This window comes from Myotis nattereri (genome assembly GCF_964212035.1).
Source record: "Myotis nattereri genome assembly, chromosome: 7".
In the NCBI taxonomy this organism is placed as follows: domain Eukaryota; kingdom Metazoa; phylum Chordata; class Mammalia; order Chiroptera; family Vespertilionidae; genus Myotis; species Myotis nattereri.
This window is the reverse complement of record NC_138082.1, coordinates 45394719-45421352: the sequence shown is the minus strand read 5'-3', so window position 1 is coordinate 45421352 and position 26634 is coordinate 45394719. Positions and strand designations below refer to the sequence as shown.

The following is a 26634-nucleotide window of genomic DNA, read 5'->3' as shown; positions in this document are numbered from 1 at the left end:
TTAAAAGGCTGTCTTTTGCTAATAGACTTAGAAGGGTAGATGGCAGATTAGGGAATTTTGAGATGATGATTTCAGAAAAGTTGTTTTATGGTATTGTTTAATTATCATTGTGATGTAGTAAAAGGAGGCATGGGGAGGGGGAAGAATGGCCCACATTTTAAGGAAGTCATTAAGATAAATTTTATGTTATAACATTTTCACTAGTCAGGAAAAACTTAGGAAAACTTTTCCTTTCCATTAAAAAACTTCCAAGTTTTGAAATTCCTGTTAGGTACAATCCTTGAGAACACTTCCTCTGTATGTGATCCGTAGTCACCTTGGGCAGCAGTATCCTTTGTCCCCCCACCCCCAATCGAATCTTTCACATAACGGTATTTGTCAGGTTATTTCGACCTAATCAAAACAACACATTTAATTTAGAAGTAGTTTTATTTTAGGAAGAACAGATACAGTAAAAACACCCAGCAATTATTTATGCTTTCATTTACGGGAAACATGTCTTGTTGTTTTATTAACCCTGACTTAGAAGGTGACTCTTTTTAAAAAGTCACATACTGGGCTTATTATAGAAAATCTTTTTAATGAAGAATTTTAAAAATGAAATATTGGTTAAAGTGGAGAACAGATCAAAATATTAATTTCATCTTACACTATAGTAAAGAAGGTAACAATTTTGGATTATAGAAAATGTAAAGTATCATCAGGTTCATATCATTTTTAAAATATTGTTTTCTGTAGATTTAGTTAACTTTCCATTTTCACCTACTTTCATGGCATTTTAAAGATAATTCATGAAAATGCATGGGCCATATTTTTTTTATTGCAAGAACAACTTTCTTTAACATAAAAATTTACATGGACATAATTTTTAACTTCAGTAACCTCAAAAGTCACTTCTTTCTTTCTGCCTTTTCTTCCTCCTAACTTTTCTTGCTGTACTTAGTGTGATAACACAAGGAATGTTTTATTAGGATCCACCTGTTTTATTTTGTTTCATCTTCACTTTTTGTTGTTGTTTTTTACCATTTCATTCCTGTAGGGATTGTTCGCGTAGAACAAAAGAATAACACTTTTTTTGACATGAACATCTTTGAAGATGGGCCTTATGAAGTTGGTGGAGAGACTGACCATGACGAGAGTCTAGTTCCTGTTCCTGCTAACAGTTACTTAGGTAGGAATCAGAGGAGACGGCACGCCGACCTTTGCAGAGGCCTCTGGGAGGCACTGCCCTCCCGAGCCCTTGGCCTTCTGGGCGGAGAACAGGGCAGGTGGAGCCAGGGGCCTGCGGCTGCACTGGCTGGGATTTGATTGAGGCCTTGGTGGTTCTGCGGCTTGCGATCCTTCCCTCCTGGCCTCGGCTCCCTCGAGTGGGGACTAAACCCACTTCCTCCTAAAATAGTCTGTCCTCTGCATGGCAGTCTGTTTCCTGAGCCAGTGTTGGCCTCTGCAACCTGAAAAAGGCTGTTCGGGCAGCTGAGAATAAATGCGTGGATGTCAATGAGCTGAGCTGCCTCCCCTCTCTTCAGTGCCTCTTTCCAGAGCGACTCCTAAGAGCCACATTTATGAAGTTACTCTTAAGTGTCGGGTCGAGACCCTCAAGTCCTTCCACTGTGATTGCCTTTCTCCAGGGGTTGGCCCTGCTTCTGGACTGGGGCCTCGTGTCACCGGGCCCTGGCGGGTTGGCACAAGGCCTCCCAGCCGAGGCCGAGCAGGACTTGCTGAAATAGCGTGGGGACACCCAGATTATGGCTAAGTGCCCGTTCCTTAACTCCTAAGGCGTGTTTGCATTACTAATGGGGTCCTAAATTATTCATGTGCATTATGGTAATTACTCAAAGGCTTTTAAAAGCTTTAATTCTTAGTATGAGGTGACATAAAGAATAATTATTGTGCATTTCTTGGAAAAAATGTAAAAAATCTCCTAAACCCAAATAGTAACCTATTTTTTTTTTAAAGAAAAGAACCCATATGCTAAAGATGTTACTGGAACAATGGAAAGAAAAAAATAGGAATAAATATAAGAATAATTCTAAATAATGTATTAAACATATTCCTAAAAGATTGTTCTAAATGTCAACTTAATTGAAAAACAGCATTAAAAAATAAGTTATTCTAGTTATATAGGTATGTATAAACAGAACTGTTAATTAAAAATTTTCAGACACTCCCCCCCCCCCCCAAATTAAAAATTAAAATCTTAGTGTGAAGGCACAGAAGAGGGAAGAGAAAAGTTTTACTTAACTGCTTGTCAAGCGCCTACATAATGCTTCACAGGTCTCATTTGACCTTCTCAACAATATTGTAAAATAAGTATCATTGCCCCTCTTGCTGGGTGTGTGAGTGGCTTTGCAGGACATGAAGGGGACACAGGGCCAAGCAGTTTTCAGCCTCAGTTACTAAATATGGTTTTTCTAGGTAAATATTATCACCAAACCAATACTTTATTCGATTATATTTTAACAGACAACCTCTCTTCAAATGCATTATTCAAGGATAAGTTTATGGCGAGAAACATTTCATTTTAATGGCTCCAGGCAAGAAACCAACACTTTGGTCTTTAGGATAGAGGCCCATGGGTTTTCCGAGCTTCGTTGCCATTGGGACATTTGGGTCTGACACATTTGCTGCTTTCAGAATGGATATCCTCAAAAGTGGCTGCCTGGGAAAAAAGCCCAAGTTCTTATGGTTACATTTTAGTTGTCCACGCTGTCTGTGCATCTGTCATTTCAAAAAGTCAGTGGGTTTTGGGAATGAAATGATCTGCTTGCGGCTTGGGAAGCTGGCAGAGAGAGTGGCTTGCCAGATGCCATGGTGGCCTCATCATCCAGCAAGAACGGTGGTCGCCGTGGTGCCTCCTACCCGGCGTAATTGCTTTTTCTTCCGTCTCTTCCACTTCTCGCACGTGCACAGGCCTGCTGTTTTTGACCAGCGTTTCCTACACAGATCCCGATCAGTTTGTTTATAAAACACAGCCTCCCAAGGAGCAGCCCGACACGTCCCCTGACGTGATGATGAATAGCTACCTAGGTTTGTGATCTCCCAGATGACAAATCCATTGTCCTGGTCATGGTCATTTAAAACATTTTTTTTTTGGATCCGTACAGAGCATAAATCTTTTTATTTTCTATTTCATTTCAAGTGAAGCCCGCACGAGAAGCATGCGCGGGGGAGGCTCTGCCGCCAGAAGGTTTTCAGAGCTGGGTTCGATTAGATCGCCCTGCTCTAAACTGGTGGCTCATCCTATTTTTCGACTCACTGCACACAGTTTGAGAACTGCAACAGTAGTGGTGAAACTTTGCATAAATAAAACCCAATAAAAAAGGGTGGCCTTACACCACTCCGCCACTGCCTCGCCTCTGCAGAAATACTTGCTTAATTTGAATGGTCTTGATAGGGGCTTTTATATTTGCCTCCCAATTAAATCTTGTATTTGTAACCGGACGTCCTACCTGACGCTTTACGAGGAGATGTTCTAATGCTTTCCGCCCCCTCCTGACAAAATGATATCGATGATAAGTTGTTCACCTCTATTGTTTACGTGTGTTCTCAAATGCTGTGGCTCATCAATCATGGTTTTGTTTGCATGTTTGTGTCTGAGAACTAAGTGGGTTCAAAATAATGAAATGCTGCTTGTGGTGTATCGATGAAGTTGGCATTTGTGCTTGCCTGATTACCAAGGGGATTGATGAGTATGGACATTACGAATCATTTGTTATAGCAGAACCCCACAACATGCACTCAATTATTCTATCAGGTTGTATCTCTGTGTATCTGATGTCAGTTTGCTGTGGTAATTTAGTATCTGATTTGATCTCCTTTTACCACAGTTCTAATATTAAAATAAGGTTCAAGCTGAGTAATGAATCTTTCATGATTCAAGTTGGACAGATGCTAAATAGCATAGGTTTTTTCCTTTAAGTCTTAATATATTCCATAGAAAGCAGTGAAATAGCCTGCTGCTTTGTCCTTGTGTCATATCTCTGCGACTCTTTCATACCATAAGTGTGATAGCTGGTGGGGAGGGTCAGAAGGAGAGGGGTGGGAAGCAAAAGGAGTTACCAGTGTTCGATGCCTCTAAAGCACAGAGTTGATGTGAGCTGTATTTTGCTTTTCTAGGCTTTTCTTTGGACTCAGGGAAAGGGATCATTTCTAAAGATGACATCACTTTTGTATCTGGTGCTCCGAGGGCCAATCACAGTGGAGCTGTGGTTTTGCTCAAAAGAGACATGAAGTCTGCACACCTTCTCCCCGAGCACATATTTGAAGGAGAAGGTCTGGCTTCTTCCTTTGGCTACGACGTGGCAGTGGTGGACCTCAACAAAGATGGGTGAGAGCATGTTAGGTCATTGCGCATCTGTCAGGAAATCGAGGCCTCTTCGGCTCCTGTAGGTCTTGAGAAGAGCCATCCTTTCAGGCTAGTTGATTCAAAGAATATTTTTGCTGCCAAATTTTTAGCATCCTTTCATGCCTCCATCACTTATATTTTGGCAGTAGACAATCATTACGCTTCTCGGATATAGGATTACATCTTTTTCAGTTTTTAGTTTTTACATCATGTCTCGGGAATGGGTCTGTGAGAATTAAAATTTGGGGCAAAAAATTAACTCGGAAAATGACACCTACATGGTTCTTTTCTCTGGTTTCTTAAGGGGCTGTTGGAACATCTAGAATGTCCTGTTGAAAGTAGGGATTGGAGACAAACTCAGTACATAGGTCTGTGGCTGGTGGTGCCAGTTTGGGTCTGGAGTGGAAGGAGAAGGGGAGTGGAATCTTTTACTGGGAGTCTCTGCACTTAGATCTAACTCGGGGAACTGGCTTCATGTTTTTACCTCCATAATTTTTCTTTGGTTTTAAAAAATATTTTAATTGATGAGATAGAAATTGCAGAGTTGGAGCCCTTTCTACCATATATCTCTTTGTGTCCTTATACCTGGGCTGGTGGTACTCTCCCCAAGCTCACTGTTTAGCTGATGGTTCACCGTTCCTCCCCTCCTTGTGCTTTTAGGTGGCAGGATATTGTGATTGGAGCCCCACAGTATTTTGATAGAGATGGAGAGGTTGGCGGTGCAGTGTATGTCTACATGAACCAGCAAGGCCGGTGGAAAAATGTCAAGCCAATTCGTCTTAACGGAACCAAAGACTCTATGTTTGGCATTGCCGTCAAAAATATTGGCGATATTAATCAAGATGGCTACCCAGGTAAAAGAATAGATTATGAAATGATTATGATTTGTAGCGAGATTATTTGATTGACCAGTGTTTATGGCATCTTACTTAAAACATTGTATTGAAATGTTTTAAAAATGTAATGTTTGTTACAATGTGATGTTGTCAACAGACATTGCAGTTGGCGCTCCCTATGACGGTAATGGAAAGGTTTTTATCTATCACGGCTCCGCGAGCGGAATAAACACCAAACCAACACAGGTAACCAGATAACGATGGGGGTCTGAGCTTTTTGCCTGGTGACAGAATATTTAAGTTTAAGTGAATTTCCCACTCATCAAGTTTTAGCTTACAAAGCCACAAGAGTATGAATTTTATATCTTAAAAAATGTATTATTCGAAGATCGCTTGGAAATAGATATAACTGCAATGACTGGCTTGTTTTAATTGTAAAATGTCTTTGATGAGTGAGAAATCAAAGTAATCCAAGGAAAATACTGTTCTACACTGACAGCATACGTAGGTGGACATGTATGTGATGCATGTCCTTCAGTAGCATACTAAGTAGAGATGAAACCGGGCAAATGAAAGAGATGATTGTTATTGCATGGATTATTCAGACTCCACAATCTAAAAATTGCTTTTGAGAAAAATAAGGCATTCGGGGGACAGTTAGAAAGGTTTGGTTTGAAGGACCCCGATTGACTTCATATAGTAAACCAGCTCTTCAAAAATTGGCTCTTTTATTCTTTGAGAAACAGGGTAAGTCAGGTGACTTTTCTGCATCTTATGTATGCTTAGTTCTGATTTATTTACAATTGAATACAATTCAGTTATTAGCGAACCCTTAAACTTCATTTCAAAAACTTGTGTGTCTTTTTCAAAGTATGGGTGGTAAGCTCATTTTGGTGGCCCCGTGTCCATTTAATGACCTGTTCTTTCTAGGTTCTCGAGGGTAATTCACGTTTTTTTGGATATTCAATTGCTGGAAATATGGACCTTGATAGAAATTCCTACCCTGATGTTGCCGTTGGCTCGCTGTCAGATTCAGTAACTATTTTCAGGTGTGTGAAAAGCATGTTCAATATTTGGGTTACACTAAGATTTTGACTTTTGAATTGAAATTTGTAATGCCTATACTTCAAAAGGCAAAAGCTGGCATGAATTTTGAAGATTTTTCTTTTGTGAGTAGCATCACAATGTGATAAAAACCTATTTTGTAAAATCTCGCTAATTTTGAACAGAGAAAAAGGTAAGTTAGAATTGGTGACTAAATGAACACGTGTATGTGATTGGGAAGAGAAAGAGTTCGGGGGGAAGTTCTCAGTAGTGGTTTGTGTTGGTAATGTACGTCCGTCCTGGGTACCTGACCTCCCCGGCTGTCCCAGTGGGGAGTGAGGAGGTACTTCGTGCCTTCTCTTAGGTTAAAGCATCCACCCCGTGTTTTACCTGCTGGTTCTCCAGCTCTACTTTTAGACCCTTTTCTCTCTGTTCATATGGATACCAACCATACAATAGTCAACATGTTTAAAAGGTGGAAGCGTCTATAACATTCAACTATTTCAGCAAAGTTTCCATCAAAAAGCAATTTGAACTTCTAGGTCTAGTTTGAGGTCTAGCCCTCAGGTATCAAAGAAGACTTGCCTTTCTCTACCAAAATTTGGTTACCAAGTCTTTCCCCGCAGATAACCTGTCTTTAGTTAAATACTTGCTTCTGTCTGTCATTGACGTTTTAACACCCTTACTTTTCCTGTCCTCTTAAACTGGTTGTGAATCCTGTAAACTTGTTCCTTTTTCCCTCATAGATAGTAGGAAAGTAAATTTCAAAATCATTTGATAATGAAAGGAAAACCAACTCCCTTATTTTACACACGAAGCAACGGAGGCCCAGGACTGGCCTGAGCTTTTAAGGCTGGATCCAGCGGGAACAGGGCATGGCACCTAGATCTTCCCAACTCTTTCCCTGGACATTTTCCCCATTAAATCATTTTAGAACTTCAGGGTAGTTAATAAATAGATGCCAGTTAAATACAAGACAGCTGGGTCAAAAAGATTTGCTTTATGTATTAAACGGCAAAATTTTCATGATTCATATATACTGTATACTCAGAATTGCATGCGGATGTTGGGTGTTTAAAAAACAAGTAAAAACAGAGTTTGGCCAAAATGTGTTAAAATAACTTTCTTTTGAAATTTATGCCACCCTGAAGCCTTAATGCTATGATATTCAAAACACTTTAGCATCTATAGCAACTGGTGGTAAAAGATCTGTGAATTTTTGCCTTTTAAATATGCTCTTGAAACTTGGAGTGTCTCTAGTTAGTATCTTGGGAACTAGCAGCTGCCAAGATGTAAAATAACAATAGGATGAACAGGAGACACAGACTGTGGGCAGCGTTGGCCTTTTATTGGCTCCCACCTTCCCCTCTGGCCTCCTGATAGATTGATTCCAGAGGTTCAACCTAGTTTTTTGGAATTGGAATGCGTTTTCCGACCAGAATACTTCTCCAGGATGGCTGGGTTCACCGCAAGCCCACTACAGTCAGTCTAACGGAATCTGTGCGGTAACGAAACCACGAACCCGCTCTGAGTTCTGGCTGGAGAGAGACAGAGGCGAGAGGTGTCTCCCCATCCCACTCGCACCCCCAGCCACTGCACACTTGCAGGACTGTGCCCGTGCAGAGGTCAGGTCACAGGCCAGCACTGACGCCGTGGCTGTGGGGAGTAGCGGTGAATACGTAAGGGAGAGAGAAGATGCTTTTATACGGTGAGAAGACCCGGGGTGGGATTCCGGCCTCTTGAGTGTTTGTGAGGTTGGGGTGAGGTAGAGCACAGAGGGGAGAGGTTGAGGGACGCGGGTGTTTGCCTACAGAGATATTGTGGGGCAGAAAAGTTGTAGTCCGTTCCGGCAGCAGGAGGGCAAGGACTCAAGGTTGGGGATGGTGGTTCCGGGGTGGACAGGGAAGGGCGAATGTTTGTAAGATGGAGGCCTGTGGTGCAGGATCGCCTGTGTCACTAAACTCATGTGCATGCAGAAACCCTAATAGTGAGCATCCCAGCTCTTAGGGGTATGCTGGTGTCACCTTTGTGAAGGCTATTTTGGCAAGATTACTCATAATTAAAATATACATCTTCTTTGACTCACTCTGCTGTTAGAAATGTACCGGGGCTGATGCATTAAGAATTGTCGGGGCTGAAAGCCAGAAACAATATGCATGGGTACCGATGAGGGACTGGTTATACCCACGCTGTCTCCTCAGCACAGCGCGGCCCCGCCAGCTGTGGGAACCATGTGAACAGATATGAGAAGACCCAAAACGTTAATAAATGGGAAAAGCAACAGAAAGCATGGGATTTCCCATTTAAATAATTAGGTGTATCTTTTTATATTTAATTTTAAACCAACATGGACTGTGAGGTGTCTGGGAGAATACACAAGGCCACTGGGAGCTTGGGTGGGGACGGAGACACTATTTGCTTGAAAAACCCTGGGACTTTTACATGTCGTACCTATTACTCTTTCAATGAAAAAAAAATCCTATTAAAACTAAAACTTTTTAGAATTTTCAATGTCATTTAAAAATTTTCAGTAAATTTTACAGAATCGGGTTTTAAATTATATTTAACAGTTCCTTTCTTCAGTCATAGCGGAAATGAATTACACGGGGGAACATTTTCCCTGTGGTTTTAAGGCGCATGGGGCAGCTGAGGTGCCAGTGTAGATGATGAATTCACCTTACATGCAAGGAGGCAAGGACTGACCTTGTTTCTTACTCCTTTGTCTTCAGATCCCGGCCTGTGATTAATATCCAGAAAACCGTCACAGTGACACCCAACAGGCTCGATCTCCGCCAGAAAACGGCCTGCGGGGCGCCCAGTGGGATCTGGTGAGTGTCCGCGGTGCCCACAGACCCCTTGGTTTCACACGTCTGCTTTGTGACCACACGATCGCCCTGAAGAGCTGCAGGGAAGACTGAGAAATGGGCGGAGGGAAGAGGAAATCTGCCGAATGAATTTGCTCATCAATGAGCCGTGGGGGATTTGAGAGCTGGGGAACATGTTGGTTTTTTTCTGCTGCGATAGTGCGTCTTTTAAGAAGTGTGTGTTCAATTTTATACAGCCTCAAGGTTAAGGCCTGCTTCGAATATACTGCCAAACCCGCTGGTTACAATCCTTCAATATGTAAGTACCTAGTACCCTTAAAAATGACGTGTTTTCTGTCTGCCAGGTAGAAAGTTCTGCATAAAGAACAGAAAAATAAAATGGCAATGGCCAAAATGGGCCCGTGCATTCTTGTTTACGGAATCAAGTCTCTCCGCTGTCTTCCCTTTCATCAGGAGGGCGCCGCACGCACACGAGGGAAACACTTGCCATTTGGTCCCCATTGGAATTTTCCAGAGCAGATGGTTTGGGGCAGAATGTCTTGGAAAAGGATTCATTTGTTACCACAACTGTTTCCTCCATGTCTGTCTTTGAACGGCAGTGTGGAAAGTTGGTTTTGCGGTTGCGAGGTGGTGGGTGGTGGGTGGTGGTTGTGGAGAGTGACTGCAGGAGCCCAGTAGGGCAGAGTAATTGCCAGTTTCTGCTCTTTGCTCCCGGCCTCCTCCCACCGGGGCCGGAGCACTGCAGCTGTGTCCCCAAGGCTGGCCTCGGCCGTTCAGAGACTTGGGCTCTGCTCCTGGTTCCAGCTCTGATGCTGACAGACCCTACAGCTCAGAGCAAGTCCCTTCACATCGAGTTTTTATTTTCCCATTCGTTCAAAAAAAAAAAAAAATGCCTCTGGTAGGAGTTACTATGTAACATTGTGTGGAGATCAGAGGAGATGATGTGGTGAAAGCAGTTTGTCATTTCTAAGGTGCCTTCCTGCTCCTTCCTTTGTAATGCAAATCCTGACAGGGCTCCCCATCCAACAACCAGAGTGATGGTCGATCACCAGCTTCTCTGGTGTGTCTTGGAGCAGCCATGCCTCTTCCGGTGTAAGCCACCTGCTCCAGCTCCCAGTGGGGGTGTGGGAATTTACAGAAAATCTTTCCCCAAAAGGAAGTATGAAGAGTGAGGGTGATTCCCCCGGGGTCTGGCCTGGGTCCCCGCTGCTGTGCTTTGTGGTGTCCGTGCCACCAAGGGAAGGTTCTAGAGGGACAGGTAGTTCCTGTTCTTTTCATGTTTTTCCTCCACCTCGAGGTAATGAGTTTGCACAAGATTGCTCCTTGTTATCTCAAGTACTGCTCTGTCTTCTCTGTTTAAAAGATGTCCCTCCTCCTCTCCCAGTGTTTGGCAGGTAAGTCTGCTCCCACCTGGGCCACTGTCATAAGCCACTTCGCCTTCATCTTCCCAGATGCTGAGCTCTCGGTGGTTTCTGCGTCTCCCCGACGTGCCGGGCGGCGTCCGCTGGGTCATCTCCCTGGGACCTGGGGCCAGGGCCGGCGGATTATGGCTGTGTGTGCAGGCGGAGCGTGGCCTCTCGCTTTGCTTTTGGGGCCGCTGGCATGTCATTGAGCAGAGAAACGATTCTTTGTGCAGCTTCGAATGACAAGAAAACGTCTTCGATGACTTCGCACTGTCTGCCCTCCTCCCAGGACCACTTGTGTCCTTTCTACCCAGACGCAGCGCCTCACGCCTGCCTGCTCGGATCACAGGCCCTTTACGCTGCGTTGGGAAGTGGACGGGAGAGACGGGGAGAAGTGGGGACTCTGAGTAGGCCGGGGGAGGAACGGGGAACATTTCTGTTCTCTCAGCCACACTCAGTTCGACAATAGACGTGAAATCTCATCAGGGCATTCCTTGTCTCCCCCCAAATCAATATTAATTTCATCTTATACAGCGACTCCGTTAACCAAGTGCTTATTGAGGGCCTCTTATGGATAGAACTCTTGTCTCTGAGGACATTTAGAGAAAACCTGCTCTCATTGCCTGTATTTCCACAGTGTTGGGAAATTCTAAATCAAACTAAACAGAATGTCCACAGAGCGTGTAAGGGAACACATCTGGGGTCTGAGAACGCGGGCGTATTGTTGGGCCAGGCCGTTTTAACTCGGTGCAGCCCTCGGATGTGGCACTCTGTACGGACAGTATTTATAATTGAACCTTAATGAGCGTTCTCCGTGGCTTGCCCCTCAAAAGGTCGGCCAGGGCGGCCTGCAGGGATTTTAAGATGATGTGAACTGTCTGGAGGGTTGGAGGAGGTTGGAGTGGTTTGGGTGGATAAGCGGTTTTAATGCACCCACACCCTCCCCTCCTCTTGCTGCCAGGGCCACTCGGCGTGGGAGCCCTTGTCTGGTTCTCTGTGAAGTTAGCAGGTCACTGATAAATGGATGATGTCAAGGCTACCGAAGGCCTAAAATGGAGACACATTCCATTTGGCAGCCATGACATTTGAAAATTCTTTACATGGACACAGAAATTACTTTCGAAACTGTCAGTATTTCTGAATTTTGGTCCAGCACATGTAGCGCTGTCATTTCAGCATAAGGATAACGTCCCATTGTGTGCCTGTGTGGGCAGATGTGTACCGGTGTGTATGCTGATGTGGGGCTAGTCACTCCCGCTTCCATTCTTCTACTGTACAAATGGTATTTGTATCAGGTATTGTGCTTTGCTGGGCAGTACAGTGGTGAGCAGACTGAGGAGGTCCCTGTCCATACATAGCTCTGCCCGGGGAAGGTGGTCAGATGGTGACAGCGCAATGGGCTAAGTGTAGCATACTGTCAGATCCCCCCGGGGCGGGAAGGCCTCCCAGAGGAAGTGATGTCCAGGCTGAGATCTGAAGGAGTAGGGTTTGTGGGCAGTGGCGGGGAGGGGAGGAAAGAGGGGGTCCGGCTGGCAGAGAGAGTGAGTCACGCAGAGGTCTAGAGGCAAGTGGGAACCTGGATATTTAAGAAACTCTGAAATCAACCAATTGTCTTTTGTGTTGGTGACACCGACTGCGAAGCCGACGCTACCTCTGTTGCTCACTGTGTGGCTCTGGGCCAGCCCCACCTCCGTGGGCCTCCATGTCTCCGTCGGCAGGAAGAGTGTATTACCGTAGATGCTCTCAAAAGGGCTCTGGCAAACCCTGCCTTGAATGAGAGACCAAGGGTTGTTGATTCAACTGTCAGCATTTCTTGGAGCAGATTTTTCCCCTTGAGGCTGATTTCTCTGGTCCTGTACACCCTGTGGTTTCTTCCTTCTGATGGCTAGTGGTTAGTGAGTGTAAGTAACTTCAGGGTTCTCCCATAAAGAAAGAGCAGCTGTATCCAGAGAACTGGCCAAGAATGCATTCTGAAGTCAAGGATGGAGACTGATTATCCAGGTCCTGGCTGGCCTCAGATCCATTAGTCTAGGTCAGCGGTTACCAACCTTTCGGACCTCACGGACCACCAGTTGGCGACCGCCGGTCTGGGCAGTCAAGAGCAGCTGTGCCTGCTAGAGCTCTGCAGGTTGGAAGCGTGCCTTGTGGAAGCTAGGTTAAGCTGACACACAGGCCCTTTAGCCACTAAAAGGAATATGTTTTATCTTTTAATTCTTTTTCTTTAAACTTGGAAAGTCTCAACCTATTGTCAAAAGTTTTTTATGTCTCCAATATATATTATTCCTCTTTAGACACGTGTCCTTTATCAGTGCTTATTAAACTTTAGCATGTAAAGAACTACCTGGTGGTCCTGTTACGATGCAGAGCTGGCTCAGTGGGTCTGGCCGGGGCCTGTGTCTGCATCCCTAGCAGACCTCAGGAGATGCTGCGCTGCTCGTCTAGAGACCCTTTTGAAGGGGATTGTTTTTCTTTTCTTTCTAATTTTTTAAAAATTAATTTCTCTTCTAATCACAGTTGACATACTCATCCCAGGTGTACAATATAGTTATTAGACATTTATATACCATATGAAGTGGTCACCCTAGTAAGCCCAGTACCCATCTGACACTATACATAGTTACTACAGTATCATTTACTATCAGAGGCCCAGTGCATGAATTCGTGCACCAGTAGGGTCCCTCAGCCTGGCCTGTGGGATCAGGCCGAAACTGGCTCTCTGACATCCCCTGAGGGGTCCCAGATTGCAAGAGGGTGCAGGCCAGGCTAAGGGACCCCACTGGTGCAAGATCGGGGTCAAGGAGGGATGCGGGAGGTTGGCCAGCTGGGGAGGGACCGCAGGAGGGCTCCAGGGTGTGTCCGGCCCATCTCACTCAGTCTCGATCGGCTGGACCCCAGCAGCAAACTAACCTGCTGGTCAGAGCATCTGCCCCCTGGTGGTAAGTGCACTTCATAGTGAGCAGTTGAACTTAGCATATCATTAGCATATTACACTTTGATTGGTTGAACGGATGACCAGACACTTAGCATATGAGGCTTTTATTATATAGGATGTTTTCTGTGTGGTACTTTACATCCCATGACAGTTTTTTTTTTTTTAATATATTTTTATTGATTTTTTACAGAGAGGAAGGGGGAGAGATAGAGAGTTAGAAACATCGATGAGAGAGAAACATCGATCAGCTGCCTCCTGCACATCTCCCACTGGGGATGTGCCCGCAACCCAGGTACATGCCCTTGACCGGAATCGAACCCGGGACCTTTCGGTCCGCAGGCCAACGCTCTATCCAATGAGCCAAACCGGTTTCGGCTCATGACAGTTTTTATAACTGGCAATTTTTACTTCTTAATCCCTTTTTGAGTGTCAAAGTGCTAGGACATTTAAGCACCGTCCTGTTGAAGGGAGAGTCAGTGTAGGCTCTTAGGGAGCCTTGGGTTCTCCTGTTATCTTGAGTGCCCTGATTTGCTGAGATTCAGCCAGAAACTGATTCTTAGACGCTGCTCAGAGGTTTTGACTTATTCTTGAGCTCCCCCTGGTGGCTCAATGAAAAATTAACTTTAAGACTGTCAACAGCAATGGGCAGGAAAGGACAGCTTGACTTGAACACCATAAGTCAATCAAAATGTCCATTATCAAGAAATCTGAAGAGAAACGGTGGCAGTGGGGAAAGTGTCCTTCTAAAAGGAATCTAAATGTTTTTAAAAGGAGCTCAGCATGCTTACAGCTGAATGTGCATGAATGCACTTGAAGATCATATGATTTCTGTCCCTTTTATCTAGCCATTGTGGGCACACTTGAGGCTGAAAAGGAGAGAAGGAAATCCGGGCTGTCATCGAGAGTTCAGTTTCGGAACCAAGGTGCTGAGCCCAAGTATAGTAAACAGATCACGCTGAGCAGGCAGAAGCAGAAGGCGTGCATGGAGGAAACACTCTGGCTGCAGGTGAGGCTGGCGGGCAGTCAAAACAGTTTTTTTTAACGGGGACAAGGGTTGGGTATTATGGTGGCATGTATAGGTTTTGAAATTTATCCTAGAAACCCGTTATTCAGTACGAAATGAAGTGTTGTTCTGGAGTTTCCCAGTAGCGTTTATCCCATGCTGACCTGTAACTCTGCAACCTTTCAGGAAAACATCAGGGATAAGCTGCGTCCCATCCCCATAACTGCTTCGGTGGAGATCCAAGACCCGAACACGCGGCGGCGAGTGAATTCACTTCCAGAGGTTTTTCCAATTCTGAATTCCAACGAGCCCAAGACAGTCCATACAGATGTAAGTCTTTCTGACTTGTTTTGCCAAAGGTTTTGCCATATTATTATGTTAAATCAAATGTCTTTAAAGGCACAAGAACTAGTGATGTGTTTTAAAGGTCATTTCTTTGTATTAAATAAGCTTTTAAAAATATCTGCAAAGTTGGAAGATCTGTTTCTCTGATTAGCCATGAATGTAGAAGCATATGGAATACAATTTGGAGCCAGAAAGTATTTTTTTTTTTTTTAATTTTGGCCACTGCAACTTACTGAGAGCATAATTGGCAGAACTTCATATTCTCGTATCAAGTTTCTCCTACAGCTGTATGAAGAAAGAAAAATACATTGCATTTTGCCAGTAAGAACATTAAGATGTAGAAAACCAACTGTTGTTAGTCTGAACATTAAAATCAAGGAATATAAAAATTCAGCAAGTCAAAAAAGTAGCAGCTGTGAAATAGTCATTTAGTGCTAAGTGTACCCTACAATCTTAGGAGAAAAATCTATATTATGTGGCTCGCTGCGTGCCTATGAGGTGGGGCATGTTTGCTAGGTTTTAAGCTGGTTGAGATGCAAGCTTAGGCTGGAGCTGTGACATCCTAATTGAATGTTATGCACTTGCTGTCAGAATCCCGTCAGTACCACAGTGCCCACTCGGAGGCCCCTGGGTCTGGTGGTCCACTGATAAAGCTTTTTAGAAGTGAGTGCTCACTGTGTTAGGGTAGGAGCTGATGCCTAAATCTATACATTGTCAGTCTTTTTTTTTTTTTTTTTTATCCTCACCCGAGGATAATTCCTAGAAAGAGTGGAAGGGGGGCGGGGGGGGGGGGGGAGGGAAAGGAGAGAGAGAGAGAGAGAGAGAGAGAAACATTGACGTGAGAGAGATACATCGATTGGTTGTCTCCTGCATGCACCCAACCAGGGCTGTGGATCTAACCTGCAACCCAGGTACATTCCCTTGACTGGTAATCGAACCCGAGACCCTTTGGTCTGCAGGCCGACGCTCTAACCCAGTGATGGCGAACCTTTTGAACTCTGCGTGTCAGCATTTTGAAAAACCCTAACTTAACTCTGGTGCCGTGTCACATATAGAAATTTTTTGATATTTGCAACCATAGTAAAACAAAGACGTATATTTTTGATATTTATTTTATATATCTAAATGCCATTTAACAAAGAAAAATCAGCCAGAAAAATGAGTTCGCGTGTCACCTCTGACACGCGTGCCATAGGTTTGCCATCACTGCTCTAACCACTGAGAAAAACTGGCCAGGGCCACATTGTCAGTTTTTATTGTCCTTATACTTTTGTATATTTTCATATATTTTTCATGTTGATTATCACATTAATATTTCTCGTGTATATTCCCAGCTCTGTAGGCATGTTAAACATAACAGACAAGGAGACAGTATCCTAATTATTTATCAGGGTGATTATCGAGCACTATTACACTGCACCTAGCAAACATACTCCTGGTTCATAGGCGGGTGCTCAGCTACTGAGCCACATTGGCTGGGCTCCAAGTGTCTTAAAACACAGACCCCAGGGGCATGGCCTGCATGCCTAAGTGTGTCTGAAGCTAGGCTTCTGCTCCCGTAACTGTCACACGCGGAAATGAACCGTGAGGAGAAAGCCAGTCACCCGCCTCTGTGAGCCCCAAAGGGCAGACGTTTCTGACCATGGTTTTGTTTTCCTCCAGGTGCACTTCTTAAAAGAGGGATGTGGAGACGACAACGTGTGCAACAGCAACCTTAAACTAGAATACAAGTTTTGTACCCGGGAAGGAAATCAGGACAAGTTTTCTTACCTCCCGATGTAAGAGCTGCTCTGTGGCCCCAGCCGATCGGACTCTGGCTTTGCGGGGGCTTTTGTGAAAAGGGGGCTTCCTGAAAACATACTGAGGCCTTTGTCATTTTTCTCTTCTTTAATAGTCAAAAAGGTGTTCCAGAACTAGTCCTAAAAGACCAGAAGGACATTGCTTTAGAAATAACAGTGACAAACAGCCCTTCTGACCCAAAGAACCCCACCCGAGATGGCGACGACGCGCACGAAGCCAAACTCATCGCGACTTTCCCGGACACTCTGACTTACTCCGCATACAGAGAGCTGAAGGCCTTCCCTGTGCGTGCAGTTAGACACCAGCTGGGAGGGGGAGCCGCCCTGTGGCAAGGGAGCCCGTTGTGATCTCGTGTGTTTTTCTGTTGTAGGAGAAGCAGCTGAGTTGTGTTGCCAACCAGAATGGCTCACAAGCGGACTGTGAGCTCGGAAATCCTTTTAAAAGAAATTCCAGTGTAGGTCCTTCCTGCCTTCCCATATTGAATTTTACTGTTTTTACTGCCATGACAATGTTGATATGTCTGACCCGTGCTCATGGCTATTTTTATTTTTTAGGTTACTTTTTATTTGATTTTAAGTACAACTGAGGTCACCTTTGACACCACGGATCTGGATATTAATCTGAAGTTGGAAACGTAAGAGTCACTTCAACCTTTCCATTCAGAATTATTTTGTGAAAACACAGCCAGTCAGCGGATTGGCCCTGATCTACCTCATAAAAGAAGTGTAATTGTAGTGAGAAAACTGACTGTTAAAATAAAACCCTATTGTTTCCTTTTCATTTTCAGAACAAGCAATCAAGATAATTTGGCTCCAATTACAGCTTCTGCAAAAGTGGTTATTGAACTGCTTTTATCGGTCTCTGGGTAAGTGTTTGTGTTTAGCATAACAAATCAGTGTTTGAAAGAACCACTTACAATCCTCACTAAAACTGGTGTTTTTTAATTTAACAGAGTTGCCAAACCTTCCCAGGTGTATTTTGGAGGGACCGTCCTTGGTGAGCAAGCTATGAAATCTGAAGATGAAGTGGGAAGTTTGATAGAGTATGAGTTCAGGGTGAGTCCTCGCATTGGTCCTTTTATGACAGACACTGGAAGCTAACACGTGCTGACTAGGGTCTCCAATATGTCATTTTAATAAGTCATATTAACAAATAAGCCTGATAAATGCTCAGTTACTAACACACTGACTTACAGGGAAAGTCCTGTCCTCCAGAACAGAGAACAACACAGGACTCTGTCCAGAATCCAGTTCCGTTTGCTTTTCTTATCAGAGAGTTTGAATGTCTGTGTGGTATAGAGACAAAGGGACACTTGATCTCCCCCTTCTCCACCCCCCCTCCCTCCCCCCCCTCCCCCGCCCCTAGTCTGTGTAAAAGCAGGAAAATCGCAAAGTGACTTATATTTGGCTTTAGAACAGCGGTTCTCGACCTGTGGGTCACAACCCCTTTGGGGGTCAAACGACCCTTTCACAGGGGTCGCCTAAGACCATTGGAAAACACATATATAATTACATACTGTTTTTGTGATTAATCACTATGCTTTAATTATGTTCAATTTGTAACAATGAAAATACATCCTGCATATCAGATATTTACATTACGATTCATAACAGTAGCAAAATTACAGTTATGAAGTAGCAGCGAAAATAATTTTATGGTTGGGGGTCACCGCCACATGAGGAGCTGTATTAAAGGGTCGCGGCATTAGGAAGGTTGAGAACCACGGCTTTAGACTGTGCTGTGATTCCTCCTCCGTTTTAAGGCCATCTCTCTTACTGCTGTGGCTAATGCCCACTCCCCTTTCCCAAGCCCAGTTTTGTGCTGGGGAATGTGGTTTTGGCATATGCCGGTACGAAAGACCGATGGCTGCTCCGCACCCTTTCACAGCAGGCAGGCACAGCAGCTCGAAGTCCAGGTGGCTGCACATAAATGCATGGCACAGAGCTGGCTCCTAGACAGGCGCGTTTCGGATCTTTGTGGCCGAAATCCTGTTCCTGAAAGTACCGTGACCGTTGTTGAGGTGAATGACTGAAACGGCAGGAATGAGCTCATCCCTGACTCTAGCAGGGTCAGGGCTGAATTCTCCTCTGTGCGGCTCCTAGCCCGACAGACATGGCTGTGACAGGCCGTGGGGGCTGTGAGGCCTCTGCGGGTGTGACTGAGAGAGGTCTGGGTTCCAGAGCAGTCCCCCACACAGGCACGAGGCGTGTACCTCTTCTAGCTTCTGCTGCAGGAAGTGGCTCCGCCTGCAGCGTGGCCTCAGATTTGTGGCTGCCGTCAGGGTTTTACTCAGTTTCCCGGGTGCTATCCCACGCCTCCCAAGGGTGGTCCAGGACAGAGGCAGCTTCATTTTTTCAGTCGGTGGGGTTTCCCAGAGGCAGGTGGTTGGTGCACGGCCCAGGCCTTGTCACCTGCCAAACAGGGTGGTCACAGAGCTAGTCACACATGACTGTCCCCGGACACGTGGAGAGCGGGGTGTATTTGTACCCAATAACCTGTTGCACACTGCATCTGTTCCTGGGTTGAATGAACCATCATTTCTCTTTGACCTTTTTTTCTTTCCATTTTTATTGACTAGAATCCTTTAAGCACAAATCTCTATTTTGAATACCCTGCCTATAGTCTAATTTCAGAGCCTTTGCTTTGATTGTGTGATCATGCCAAGTATTTTGTTTGTTTGTTTTCTCTTGGAAATAGGAGCTGCTACTTAATTCCACGTCACAACAATTGCACGGAAATAACGCGTTTTGTTTCTTAACAGGTTATTAACTTGGGCAAGCCTCTTAAAAACCTGGGCACAGCAACCTTGAACATCCAGTGGCCAAAAGAAATCAGCAACGGCAAATGGTTGCTTTATTTGGTGAAAGTAGAATCTAAAGGATTGGAAAAGATAGCTTGTGAGCCACGGAGTGAAATAAACCCTCTGAAGTTAAAGGTATGTTGGTGGGTTCATCTCACGTCTCCATGGATAAGAAGGGAGAAGCTGACTTCTGAGGGGGAACCCACTACTCTCCTTAGGAAACCCATGTGCTGGCATGTCGACGCTTCCTTTGGCATCTCACTTTCTCTTTGACAGTTGTGTTGTAACCAAGCCAGGCTGAGGATTTCTGTGGATAGGAGACCATTATGGTTCCTAAGTCAGGGTCATTCACTGCTTGTTGAGGCAAATGGCATTTTCTGAAGTTGTATGACCTAGCATGACATATAAGGAGGACTGGGACAGGCGAGGAGGCGGGGGTGCGGCCAGTGTTAACTCCCGGTAGAAGAAAACTCATTCCAAAAGATATTGGCACCTTAGCAAGTGACCTCCAAAGACTTTCCTTCTTGTTTCTTAAAACAGTAGATATGTATGGAATGCTTACTGAGTCTCAGGCACTGCGCTACACATTCTGTTGGCATTTTCTCACTTCATTCTCCGGCTAGTCCTGTGAGAGTAGCTTTCTTTCCCTCACCATTTCATGGATGAGGAAATGGAAATTCAGAGAGAACTTTCTCAGTCACTCGGCTTCTAAGAGGCAGGTTCAACATTTATTTAGTGCCGCCTGCTTTCAAAGCCGCCACATGGAACTCTTTCCTCTCCTGCTCCACACGGTCGCACCTGGTTTATCATTTACACTCCAGTGTGATGGAGATTGACGTTGTTAGTGAATGTCCGTCTCTTCTATCTTGAATTCTAAGGTGACTGGGTATGATCGGTGTTTGTAGTTGGTGGCTTCTAGAATGATCCTTTATTCATCGACTTGGAGAAATAAGTTGATCCATGATAACTTATCCTTATTATAAGGAAAGGGCAATTTTAAAACTTCCTATAAGGCTTAGTTTTCAGTACTCTACTCTGGCTAAGTCACATGCTGGTTCTTTTTTTTTTTTTTTTTTTTTGCACACCTCGGAATTTTTCTTTTGGCCGCTAACAACTGGCCACATTGCACGTTTCAAGGTTACAGAGCTCCATGGCACAAACACGGGGCCGGAGCAGACATTTCTTTGCTCAGAGCTCGACAATAAAGCCAGAGCCCAGTGTTCCAGAAGTTGACAACCTCCGGAAGGCAACCCCTGGAAGCAGGCACCCAGGGGACTCCAGGAAACTCTTCACTCTCGGGCCTTCAGGGCTGTCCACATAGGGGTCTCCTTCTCTGGCACCGAAAAGCCTCCTTTTCCTGGACCGCAGGGAAGAGGAGGTGCGGGTCAGAGGCTAAGCTGGGCGAGCGGGGAAGCGAAGGGGGAGAGCCGTTCCTTCGGACCCCAGCAGAGGTAGACTGTGGAAAGCGAAGGGTTCAAGACGGGAAAGGCCGTTTTCTGGGGTCGGGCTGGGGGGCTGATCCCCTCGCCTTCTCCCGCGATTAAGAACGAATGCCTATGACGATGAAGACGGCGAGGAGAAAGACGACTAAAGTCGTGTCTCGGATCTCGTCCCAGCCCAAGCCCTTCTTGGCCCGATCCTCCTGCTGCTTGCGCAGGGCCTCCCGCCGGGCCCGCAGGCGGCGCTCCCGCTCCAGCTGCTCCCCGTAGTGCGCCTGGTAGAAGGCGTCGAAGTTGAACATCGTGCGGCCGGCCCCCGGCGCGGCCTGACCCGAGCTGTGGGCGCGAGAGGCGGGCGACGGGGTGCGGGCCGGGCCGGAGTCCGCGGAGGGCGCCGCGGAGGGCCGGACGCCGGGTCCGCGCAGGTCCATGTCGCTGAGCAGGCCGCGGTCATACTTGCGGCGCAGGGTGGCGCTGCCCAGCACCACGTAGGCCTGGGAGATACGCGTGAAGCGCTCGGCGGCCTCGGCGCTCCCCGCGTTGCGGTCCGGGTGGTAGAGGAAGCTTTGCCGGTAGTAGGCGGCCTTGATTTGCGCCTGCGTCGCCGTGGAGCAGCTCATACAGGGCCGTGCGCGAGTACGGGCCGTCGCCCCGGGAGTAAGTCCTCGCTTCTAAGCCGTGGCAGGACACCCGGCTTTGCGGGGCCCCCCCCCCCCCCCCCGACCCCGCCACAAGCTCCACAATAACAAGCGCGGCCACCTTGGATCGTGTCGCGCTGCCATCTTGCATGCACATGCGGGTTCTTTTTGCTTCTTTCTCTGTTCTCATTCAAGATGGGCTAACTTTTCACCCTGTGTTAGGTATCTGCCTGGTGGTAGGGATACAGGAATGAGATTTGACCCCTGTCTTAGGATGCTCACAGTTCGGTGGGGAGACAGAACAAAGACAGCCTCTTTCTCTCCCTGGGTTTTAAGGTCAGAGTGGGAATTAATTACCCAAATCAGTAACCTTGAAGTGACGTAATAACACTTGCAGATTTTTACACTTAAATGATTTCTGCACATTTGGTGGCAGAAGAAGGGCAGATACTGTGGACTCCGTGAATTTGGCATCATTTGGGAGGAAGTACTCAGGAGGGTGCAAATCATGACAGAATTATGTTAAGTAGAATGATCTGGGATATAATTCCTTTCAGGAGTCTCACAACTCCAGAAGGAAACGGGAAATTGCCGAAAAACAGATTGATGGTAGCAAGAAATTTTCACTGTTTGCTGACAGGAAATACCAGACCCTTGTAAGTATTTCTCAAGAGCTGCGATCCGACGGAGGATGGGGGGAAGGTCTTCCCGAGCCCTTGCGTTCTAACCCCTGCCTCCCTCTCCTCCCAGAACTGCAGCGTCAACGTGAACTGCGTGAACATCAGGTGCCCGCTGCGGGGGCTGGACAGCAAGGCCTCGGTGCTGCTGCGCTCCAGGTTGTGGAACAGCACGTTTCTAGAGGTGTGGCCGCTGGGAGGCTGTCTCCGGACGCCATCTGCCACCTCCGAGGACATGTCTCACTTCCCTAACGCATTCGCTACTTTGTCTCCACACAGGAGTACTCTAAAATGAACTACCTGGACATCCTCGTGCGGGCCTCCATTGATGTAACTGCTGCCACCGGGAACATCAAGCTGCCGCACGCAGGCACCCAGGTGAGACGGGCCCCGGTCCGCACTCGGAGCCAAACCCCCTGCCCAGGACGTGCTGCCTTGGCGCTCATTCCACAGCACGGCGACCCTGTCCAGGAGAAATCCCATAAGGTCTTCAGGCGCTGCCACCGCACGCTGTATTTTAATAGAATCACCGAAGAAAGGAGTGAATCCTTCAGTGGGGCCTCTGGTTCTGCAGTGCACAGGGTAGACTTGGGAGCTGCTGCTGGATGGACCCGGTGCACCTCCCCATATCACCACCAGCCTGGGGACATGAGGCCAGATGTGGGGCTCATGGCTCCGCAGTAGAGGCTCCTGTTTCTGGGAGACGATGGAATTGGGGGCCTGGTGCCCAGTCCAGTGGCTGGGTCACAAGTGAAAAGGAGGTTGTTTGGGGCATTGTATGTCCCCGAGGGCGTGGAGAGCTAGTGCTGGCGAATGGGATTGGGAGTCTTGGCTGGGATCCTGCTTTATTTAATAATTGGTAGATTTGTGCAGGTTACTGGTCCCATATCTGGAACTCCTTTCTTTTGAAAACCGAAACATTGTCTCATCTCTAGTCTTATGACGCTGATATTTACTGTGATTTCTGAGATACACTAGCTCAGATACCATATTTACGTACACATTTCCTTAGTATTTTAAGAAGCTTTTTAGGTCCTAAAAGTTTTAGCTTCCTTGAAGTGTCAGGATGCCTTTTCTTTTTATTCCTTTGCTTATCATGGGTTTTAGTGTCATCGTTATCTTGCTTCATCTGTTTTTTCCAGTCGGAAGATTACTTATCTTTTGAGATAGAAGCAAAGGAGGTTGAGTTATTCAGTCTTGTCTTTTAGTCTTAATATTGAAACGTCTTCCCATTGCATTTACTCTAATCCTGGCTTTAAAAAGAAAGAAAAAGAAAAATCCATTTTGTCCCTTTAAAACCAAACCAATTGTAAGAGTTTTGTGTTCCCTTGTCAATAAAAGCTTTTAAGACGTTGTTATAACAAAGAGAAAGCTGGTCACCTAAGTGAACCAGATTAGATGGTTATATTTTAGCATCAACTAAATTAAACCCATCCTGGCCCTGGCTGATGTGTCGTCCCGTGCACCGAGAGGTCACCAATGAGATTCCGGTCAGGGCACCAGAGTGCAGGCTTGATCCTCAGTAGGGGGCATGCAGGAGGCAGCTGATCGACAGTTCTCTCTTCCTCTCTCTAAAATCAAGAAAAACATGTTTTTAAAAATTAAATCCATCCAGTGAACAAGCACTTATTAAGGACTGTGTACACCCCCCCCTCCCCCCCCCCCCCCCCCCCGCACAAATGCTAGAGAAGCAACGTTATTAAATAGGACACAGGGTCAGCTGCTCGGGATCTGTGGTCTGGGAGAAGGGGAAGCTGGCGGGCACTGATGAGGTAAGCCACAGAGGGGAGGGAGTTGTCCATTGGTTTACTTACATTCCGCACTTCAGTCCTAAGGAAGTAGGAAGCGAGTATCTGAGCTGCCAACGAGAAAAGGAAATACAGGTAAAAAAAAGTGGACACGTCATGTTTCAGGGGAATGTGATTTTTCCTTTTCTGGGGCTCTGAATTCAAAGAACTTGAGGTGGATCCTTTTGTAAGGTGGGTTTCTGATAGGAGCAATATTCACTAAAGGGAATGTGTCTGTAATAGAGAGTTTTATAAAAGATACGAAAATTCCTTCATCAGGTGATCTACACTGATCCTCAGCAGGACTGCAGGGCGTTCGATTGCAGAGTGATGTAGGGAAGCATTTCGCAGTGGGCAGGCTGCCGGGGTCGAAGCACTGCTCGCTGGGGGTGGAATGGGGTGTGTCAGCGGAGAGTAAGCCCTTTCCCCTTACAGGCACATGAGGGATGAGGTCATTCCCAGGGAAATGCCTCAATTTTAATGAAACAAACAAACAAAAATATTGGTGTTGGAGTTGGAATAGCTTCTACTCACCTGAACCTGTTACTGTCTATCAGTGAAAGTTGGTGTGGCAAGATGAGAAAGGCTCCCGGATCTCTGGGAATGGCAGCTCCGGGATGGTCTCCCCTCACCTGATGCTAAGACCAGCGCTTGCTTCTTCCTAATCCCAGCTGGAGGGTGCCTGTCCTCAGACAAAAACCAAAAACCTTTCCGTTGACAGTGGAGGTACACAAACAATGAAGTCTTGCTCACTGGCCTCTCACCTCCCTGGTCCCCAGCGAGGCCTTGCACAGACTGGGTTTGTAGAGCTTACGTGCCCTTTAAATGGGGAGCCCAGCCCCTGCCTTCGGTCCTGGTCCTCGCACGCTGTCTTTGTCCAGTGAGTTGTTTTGCAGTTCCAAGGCTCCAAGTTCTGGTTACCAGGTTAGCCAGACTCGGGGGCTTAGCACTCTCATCTGGGTTCCCCCCTGTCCGTCCTGCCCCCCTAGGCTGCAAAGTCAAAAGTTACCTTGTTCAGCCAGGATGCTGTTGGATTGCAGCCTTTTGTGGGAGAGAGTTCCCCCTATGATCAGCTGTTTAAAAGGCTTTGGTATACAGTGTGGTTATAAAAAGGTTGATTCTCCTGGGCATAGACCAGACTCCACTCTCCACCGCCAGTTTTATCAGAACTTACTCTTACAAATGAGACTGGCTCTTCCAGATTGCCACCTGGCCCCCAAGGACACACTGTGCGCCTTTGCTGTGCTGGATACAAGGGAAGCAAAGGCCAGTGGGCTTCAGCACAGGCTAGTTGAAATGATCTTTCTCTCTCGTTTAGACTAGTCAGTTTACAGGTCGCATCCACTGTATTATTCTTCACTGGTCTCTCCTCATTCTTTCTTCCCTTCTTTATGGCTCACCTGTGTTAGAACCAGTAACCTGAAGGAAGGGTTGTTTTTTCCTAACAGCTGGGACACCAGTGGGAGCAAGGGCGGTGAGGGGAAGTGAGCTCTGAGGTCCCCTCTGTGGCTGGGAGCTAGAGTGAAACCTCGCTGAGAGCAAAACAGGAAACCAGGGCACCGATAAGGTGTTTACCGCTGCCGCTACAGGCAATCTAAAGGCAGTCTAGCTGGCTGGGAACTCTGAATGTGGTCCTTCCCACTAAATGTTTAAAGAAAAGCAGTTCTCTTGCTTTTTAAGTATTTTCTGAGTCAAATGGGACGGATAGGTGTTTTCTGGTATAAGTAGAAGGGGAAGTACTTCAATGAAGAGATTAAGAAAAGAATTATAACTTAGAAATATTGAAGCACAGTGTAGACACATTTTTAGGCAGCACTTAGTGTTTAATACTCATATAGAATATTTGACTAAAATATTTCATAGAAGTTAAATGCCCCCTCTAAGTTTTGTTTACTCTTTATTCTCTTACCTCCAAAATAGCAGAAATTATAAAGTGATCAAATTCCAATCAGTATAGTTTACAAAATCATATGTGTAGCCATCACCAGGTCTTCTCCTGGCATCACAAACATTCACTTGAATTGTAAACTCACATTAACCAAGTTGTTGTGACTTTCCATGAGCGACTTCTTAGCTTTCTAAATGAACACTATTTCTATTTAATTGGTATTTGCCAACTATCAATGAATCCAGGGTCTAAACTATCCATACATATTGTTGTAGAAGATGGCATCAAGCCATCTTAGGATATTTTATTGCTCTCTGGGGTCCTTAGTTTGCTATCCTAAGGAAAAGTTAAAATGGTACTGATACTGTTATAATTAACCCAGTTTTTAGTTAATTAACAGGAAAGGAGCAAAGGGAAGGCCAGATAATGTAGGCAAGCCATTCGTGCCAGAAAGCTGAAGTTTTACACTCTTCTGGTCTGTTCCCTGCAGATCCCGGGGAAAGGGACTGGGCAAAGAAAGAATAGACCCATGCCCAGGAGGTCTGGGAGTAGGTCACTGGCCCTAATAGGCGTGGCCACTGCAAGGGTGTGACGCTCCTGAACAAAGGGAGTTCCCGCTCCTGGCCCTCTTGCTGTCTCGGGAGGACTCTTGTTGCAGGGGGTGTGCTCTCATGCTCTGCACTCACCCACATGGCCCACAGCCATGTCCACCCCACACACAATGGACTAATGGACTGTGATTAGCCTGATGCTATGCCAGACTTAACTCCACATGGAAAGGAAACTGGACAATGGCTTTGCTTCCAGCTCTGCTGACCAGCTACACCTTTTCCAGGACTGGTTTAAGGGAAATGGGACTTTTGAAACCCAGG

At 46.0% G+C, this 26634-nt stretch overlaps 1 protein-coding gene and 1 pseudogene across 4 annotated transcripts in view; one reads left to right on the top strand and one right to left on the bottom strand.

Annotated features, from left to right (window-relative positions):
- Positions 1-26634, top strand: part of ITGA6 (integrin subunit alpha 6) — a 71263-nt gene that overhangs the window by 36796 nt on the left and 7833 nt on the right. For 2 of the 3 annotated variants that reach the window (XM_081095510.1, XM_081095511.1), the window contains exons 5-23: positions 1040-1171; positions 4117-4327; positions 5006-5199; positions 5339-5427; positions 6112-6230; positions 8955-9053; positions 9287-9348; positions 14231-14391; positions 14575-14718; positions 16396-16511; positions 16628-16817; positions 16904-16987; positions 17088-17167; positions 17321-17398; positions 17486-17588; positions 19295-19468; positions 21968-22066; positions 22161-22271; positions 22367-22465. In XM_081095510.1, coding sequence (XP_080951636.1) covers positions 1040-1171; positions 4117-4327; positions 5006-5199; positions 5339-5427; positions 6112-6230; positions 8955-9053; positions 9287-9348; positions 14231-14391; positions 14575-14718; positions 16396-16511; positions 16628-16817; positions 16904-16987; positions 17088-17167; positions 17321-17398; positions 17486-17588; positions 19295-19468; positions 21968-22066; positions 22161-22271; positions 22367-22465 — 2345 coding nt within the window. Of the gene's footprint in view, positions 1-1039; positions 1172-2910; positions 3028-4116; positions 4328-5005; positions 5200-5338; positions 5428-6111; positions 6231-8954; positions 9054-9286; positions 9349-14230; positions 14392-14574; positions 14719-16395; positions 16512-16627; positions 16818-16903; positions 16988-17087; positions 17168-17320; positions 17399-17485; positions 17589-19294; positions 19469-21967; positions 22067-22160; positions 22272-22366; positions 22466-26634 lie in introns of all 3 variants that reach the window. The other variant, XM_081095512.1, reaches the window with a different exon arrangement.
- On the bottom strand, positions 20874-21554 carry LOC308522244 (dnaJ homolog subfamily C member 30, mitochondrial-like; annotated as a pseudogene). Its single transcript has one exon. The product of its transcript is annotated as a dnaJ homolog subfamily C member 30, mitochondrial-like (transcript).